This window comes from Conger conger, chromosome 3 (genome assembly GCF_963514075.1).
Source record: "Conger conger chromosome 3, fConCon1.1, whole genome shotgun sequence".
Lineage (NCBI taxonomy): Eukaryota > Metazoa > Chordata > Actinopteri > Anguilliformes > Congridae > Conger > Conger conger.
In genome coordinates, this window is record NC_083762.1 from 4,229,821 (window position 1) to 4,236,634 (window position 6,814).

Sequence of the window (6,814 nt, forward strand, 5' to 3'; positions counted from 1 at the left end):
GTGTATCGCGTCCTTTGTAAAGTGTCCGTAGTTCCATTTCAGTGGAGCTGTGAATCAACAAGGAATTTGTTAGCATTTTAGATGTTAATGTGTAGTTCATCAAACACACTTAAGGGCGGAAGTCACATAAAACATCTAACATACATGGATACGGGTCTAGTACTTAGATCAATAACATTATGGATGCTGACTGTTTCAGCTAAAATTGACCGACACTGTCAAGAAGCAACACAAAGCTAAAGCTAATGTGTTGAGAGTCAGCGTCTCTTAATTAAAGTGAGATTGATTGTTGAATGAAGTGGAACAGAGCCCTCTTGTGGCAATTTGTGGAATAGATATATTTGCGATCGACATTCTCTGCCTGGGAACGCTGTTGAATTACATTACATTACATAACAGGCATTCTGCGGGCACTCTGTTGTAGCGTTTCTTTTTTGCACTGTGTCCATTTATACAGTATACAGGTGTATGTATACTGAAGTAATTCTGGTTGAATACCTGGTTGAATACCCAACGTAGACTCTCAAAAATGATTGTGTAAATATTCAACATACTTTTTGTGTTTCTTGCGACACATTTTGTGTCAAAGTTAACACGTTTGTGTTCATGAATACATGCGCTACAAAATGGAGGATTTAGCTATCCTCATCTACGACACGGAGATGGCATCTGTTTTGAGAGCGTGCAAGCACAATTTTCTACCAGCCAATCGACTTTCCGTTACTGTAAGCGTTGCTGAGTAAGGTAATATTATTACATAACAATATTAAATAATATAAAGAGTAATATAAAACGATGAATCACGGTCCATGTGTGGGTGGGGCTCCAATCAGAAGCGCCGTTTCCATTCAAACATAACCTTTGACCTATGACATAATGCTGGCTACATTACATTATTGCCATTTGGGCCCAACGGCTGTATGGAATTTATTGTGGTTACACTGGCATTTGAACCACCAACCTTGCCTGTCCCAGTCATTTCCCTTAACCACTACGCTACAGGTCGCCCATATGGCTAACATTTAGTCAATTTTAGGTTAACTAATCTCAGAAACTGCTGGTTTCTTTTCTGAAGGGAGTGAGGGAGTGTACTTCTAGATTTGTGTTCCTTAACTTTCTTCTAGGCGGCACGGATGGTGCAGTGGGTAGCACTGCCGCCTCACAGCAAGGAGGTCCTGGGTTCGAATCCCCGTCGGCCGGGGCCTCTCTGTGCGGAGTTTGCATGTTCTCCCCGTGTCTGCGTGGGTTTCCTCCGGGTACTCCGGTTTCCTCCCACAGTCCAAAGACATGCACGTTAGGCTGATTGGAGAGTCTAAATTGCCCGTAGGTATGAGTGTGTGAGTGAATGGTGTGTGTGCCCTGCGATGGACTGGCGACCTGTCCAGGGTGTATTCCTGCCTTTCGCCCAATGTATGCTGGGATAGGCTCCAGCCCCCCTGTGACCCTGTTCAGGATAAGCGGGTTAAGATAATGAATGAATGAACTTTCTTCTAGATTTTGGTGGGAGAGGAGCGGGCCCTATGACAATGTGATCTCTGCATGCGGTTAGGTTTCTGGTCAGCCCTGCGGTAAACAATCCAGTGATGTCAGCTTAACTAGCTTGAGAATTGGTAAACTGGTCTAGCTGGGTATGAGCTGGTCAACCAGCATGGCCAAGCTGGTCATGAAGCTGGTCTAGATGGGTATGAGCTGGTCAACCAGCATGGCCAAGCAGGTCAAAAGCCGGTCTGAACTGGGCAACCAGCTACCAGCTGTGTCAAAACCTAGCTTGAGCTGTGTTTTTAAGCAGGGAGCACATTCCACATTACCTCACAGTTTCATACAGATTTGCTCATAACAGACTCTGTCGCAATGAATCAACATACAGTGGGAGCAATAATTATTTGATCCCTTGCTGATTTTGTAGGTTTGCCCACTTACAAAGAATGGAACTGTGTAGAATTTTAATCATAGGTACATTTTAGCATTGAGAGACAGAATATCACAAAATAATCCCCAATAACAACATCATATAAATTTTATACATTTATTGTCGTATTTTTCCATGAAATAAGTATTTGATCCCCTACCAATCAACAATAATTCTGGCTCCCACAGACCAGTTAGTTTTCCATTAAGAAGCACTCCTAATCTCAACTCATTACCCAAAACACCTGTGTCAACTCGTTACATCGTTATGTAGCTGAATAAAAGACACCTGTCCACACAATCAATCAGATTCCAATGTTTCCACCATGGGCAAGACAAAGGAGCTGTCTAAGGACATCAGGGACAAAATTGCAGACCTGCACAAGGCTGGGATGGGCTACAAGAAAATAAGCAAGGAGCTTGGTGAGAAGTTAACAACTGTTGGAGCAATCATTAGAAAATAGAAGAAACACAAAGTCACTGCCAATCTCCCTCGGTCTGGGGCTCCACGCAAGATCTCGCCTCGTGGGATATCAATAATCATGAGAAGGGTCAGGGATCAGCCCAGGACTACACAGGAGGAGCTTGTTAATGACCTGCAGACAGTTGGGACCACAGTCACGAAGAGAACCATCAGTAACACACTACACCGTGAAGGATTAAAATCCTGTTGCGCGTGCAAGGTTCCTCTGCTGAAGAAGGAACATGTACAGGCCCGTCTGAAGTTTGCCAAAGAACACCTGGATGATCCAGAGGAGGCTTGGGAGAAGGTGATGTGGTCAGATGAGACCGAAATAGAGCTATTTGCCATCAACTCGACTGTTTGTGTTTGGAGGAAGAGAAATGCTTCCCCAAGAACACCATCCCCACTATGAAGCATGGAGGTGGAAAGCTTATGCTTTGGGGGTGTTTCTCAGCTAAGGGGACAGGACGACTTCACCGTATCGAGGGGAGGATGAATGGGGCCATGTACTAGGAAATTTTGGGCGAAAACCTCCTTCCTTCAGTGAGAGCACTGAAAATGGGTCATGGATGGGTCTTCCAACATGACAATGACCCAAAACATACGGCCAAGGCAACAAAGGAATGGCTCAAAAAGAAGCATATTAAGGTCCTGGAGTGGCCTAGCCAGTCTCCAGACCTAAATCCCATCGAAAATCTGTGGAGGGAGCTGAACTTTGAGTTGCCAAGCGACAGCCTCGGAACCTTAAGGATTTGGAGAGGATCTGCAAAGAGGAGTGGACCAAAATCCCTCCCAAGATCTGTGCAAACCTGGTGGAAAAACTACAACAAACCTGTGTGACCTCTGTGCTTGCCAACAAAGGTTTCTCCAACAAGTATTAAGTCCTATTGTTCTATGGATCAAATACTTATTTCATGTGAAAATATGATATAAAATTTATAAAATTTATATGATGTTGTTATTGTGGATTCTTTTGTGATATTCTGTCTCTCAATGTTAAAATGTATGATTAATGATTCAATTTCTACACAGTTCCGTTCTTTGTAAGTGGGCAAACCTACAAAATCAGCAAGGGATTAAATAATTATTGCTCCCACTGTATGTTATGAATGTGCCAGAGTTACCGTTTAGTACTGCAGCTATGGGAGTCACAAGGCTTAGCAGCCACACATCCAGCACTGATAACAGAAGACCAGTTCAGGTTAACACTCTGTGTTTGAGTGTTAACGCATCGCATTACCGCAGCGTCGATTTGACAATGTCACAGTATGACGAGTCAGTTACAGTTATTTCCATTACGCTTTTACCCAAAGCGTAAAAGCTTCATCTAAAACATGAATGAAAAAATAAATGAAAAATAAATAATAATACATTCATAAATTTATAAATAAGACATTTTTAAAAGCGTGTTTTTTACTTTTTTACCCCTGAACTTTCCACATTATATTAAAGTAAGTTGTTTAGCTGATGCTATTATCCAAAGGAGCGATGGCTCGCTCAAGGGCCCAACAGCTGTGCGAATCTTATCGTGGCGACACTGGGGCTTGAACCATCAACCTTCCGGGGCTCAAGCACCTAGCCACTAGGCTACAGGCTGACGACAACGTTGTAGTGCCTTTAATGTGTTACATATGTCCACAGGCAACCCATAAGCCAGGTTTGCCAAAGGCCTTAGCAAGGGACATTCCTCAATCATGAAACATCTTCTTTCACTTATCGTCACACACTGAGATTACTCTGCTTTCAGTTCCTCGTTGAGACATCCCTGTGAGATTACAGACACAAGGACAGACAGTTTACAGACAGAAATGCAGATGGGCCACTGAATGGATGGGTAGACAAAAGAAACAAGACAGACAAAATAGATAGATGGATGGAAGACAGACAGGCAGACAGACAGACACATAGATACATAGATCGATTTTTTAATGTATAATATTGAAATGAATACTCTCAATCTGCTTCAATTTACGTTGCTTGGTTATCAGTCAAGCCTAATATTAAACAAATAAATGTTTTCTTTCATTAATTTAGCATTTTCATGGTTTAATATTACACTAAAAATCAGAATTAGTTTTTCCGCCCCCCCCCCCCATTGAATTTGAGATTAGTGCCCTATTGTACAAGAGATTAAAATGCCACAACATAACTCCATTTGATGGCTGGGGGCATTTCAGGGGTAAAAATAGACGGGTGGAATGATTTCAGGGTGAATTTCTGACAACAGTGGGACTTCCTGTTTTTACTGGTTTCAGTTTCCAGAGTGCTGACTTTCCCCCCGTTTGAGGGGGTGTGGAGGCCTGTATATAAGCGTCTCTCTGCGGCCACAGAGCATCACTCTCTCTGCCAGCACTCTGACATCCTCTGCAGCGGTGTAGGCCAGTGACCACCATGAACACCAACACACTTCTGCTCCTCTCTCTGGTGGTCTGTGCAACCTCTGCAATGAGTGAGTATCTCTCTCTCTCTCTCGCTGTCTATCTCTCTCTCTCTCTCTCTCTCTCTCGCTGTCTATCTCTCTCTCTCTCTCTTGCTGTCCATCTCTCTCTCTGTCTTGCTGTCAATCTCTCTCTCTCCATCAATGTGATTAATGTTATTTTTAATAAGCCACCTGTCCCTCTTGTTCACAGGCATTATGGGCGGCACCACGCGCTGTCTGTGCCAAAGCTTTCGGGACGACCTGCCCCGCCGGCCCGTGAAACGCCTGGAGATCCTCCCGCCGTCCAACTCCTGCGACCAGATGGAGATCATGTGAGTGATGAGGGGGCTGCAGTCTGTCTGGACACTTTCAGAAATCAAAACCTGTCGCGGCCTGTAGCGGCCTGTAGGGTAGTGGTTAAGGTAAATGACTGGGACACGCAAGGTCAGTGGTTCTAATCCCGGTGTAGCCACAATAAGATCCGCACAGCCGTTGGGCCCTTGAGCAAGGCCCTTAACCCTGCATTGCTCCGGGGGAGGATTGTCTCCTGCTTAGTCTAATCAACTGTACATCGCTCTGGATAAGAGCGTCTGCCAAATGCCATTAATGTAATGTAATGTAAAAAAACCTGCACTCTCAGAAATAACGGTACGGAAAGTGGCTAAAAAGGTGCAAATGCTTGTAGCATGGTATCCTTCTAGCAGCAAATGCTTGTAGCAGGTATTTAAAATTGTACCCCTAGCCAGCAATATCTGCATGGTACAGTTTAATAGAGCTACATAAGAGACCGACAGGGTTATTGATTCCTGATGGTTATAGAGGTCTCTGCTATGGAGCTGTATAGGACTTCATCACGCTAATATCTGGCAGTTGTAACCTCCGTTGCCATGGAATCGCACTGTGCATTACGGGAGCCAATCATCTCTCTGTGTTTCTCCAGTCTGCACCTGCACAGTGGAACCCGGTTCTGTCTGAACCCAGAGGCAGAGAAGATCATCGAGGTGCTGAAAAAGCTCAGATCGTGAGTGGACATGAAGTCTTTTTCTCCATCTGTGTTCCTGATACTGAGGCTGAATGTACAGAGCAGTCTATATGCATTCGGACAGTTAGGCCAATGGGCCATTTCCCCATTGGACTCCACTCATGTTTGAAAGCAGATTGCAAATATTTACGCTCATATACTCAGATGTTCAATCCAGGCTACATATATTTTTTATTAAAATGTCTTTTTTCCGAGGTACAATTTTTCCTCTTCTCGACACAGACAAAGATAGAGTTGTTTTTATTTTCCAAGAAATCCCATGCTCTCCCATCTGCACTACAGTCATGTCTTTCAGTATACCAAGAGGGGCATGTCATCCACGGCAGGAAACCAGACCGCTTCTTACGTTTCTGATATGCCTCTTTTGTTTGTGTTCTTTAAAACGCTGACACATGCAGTTATTTGTTGAGATTGGTTGAGGCCGTTTGTCTTGAGGGTTTTTGCAATGACACGGCCGACACGTATCTGATTGCACAACCCGTGTGTTCCATGTTCCATTGATGCTGATTGGTCCATTTCTGTCTCCTTACAGGAAGAAAGCCGCTTCTCAGAAGCCATGACAACCCTCCGATCAGACTCCTTCCTAAGCTAGTCTCCTCCTACTCTGAACTGCAACTTCCTGCTATACGTATATAGCATATATAAATATGTACATTGTAAATGTATTGTTGCTTATTTTTAATTTATTCATGGTCTTTGTGTTAAATGCTTTGTATAATAAATTACATTTCCGAGAAAAAACTGAATTAAAATATGGTATCTGTTCATGTACACACACACACACACACACACACACACACACACACACACAAACTGTAGTCTGTGGCTGTTTAGTTTTGTACTTGTCATCGGAAATGCTACCATCACAATAAGTCCCTTGTGGTATTTCACAGAATTCAAGTGAACACTTGAACAAAAGAAAATAATAATTTATCTCACAAACAATATATCACTGTGCAACACAAAAACAATCAAAGTATTT

At 43.4% G+C, this 6,814-nt stretch overlaps 1 protein-coding gene across 1 annotated transcript; it reads left to right on the plus strand.

Moving 5' to 3' along the window:
- Positions 1 to 4,697: 4,697 nt before the first annotated feature.
- LOC133123243 (C-X-C motif chemokine 3-like) lies at positions 4,698 to 6,573 on the plus strand. The gene is made up of 4 exons (XM_061233582.1): positions 4,698 to 4,820; positions 5,002 to 5,122; positions 5,731 to 5,811; positions 6,365 to 6,573. The coding sequence occupies exons 1-4, from the start codon at positions 4,763 to 4,765 to the stop codon at positions 6,390 to 6,392; spliced, it is 288 nt and encodes a 95-aa protein (XP_061089566.1). The 5' UTR covers positions 4,698 to 4,762; the 3' UTR covers positions 6,393 to 6,573.
- Positions 6,574 to 6,814: the final 241 nt, after the last annotated feature.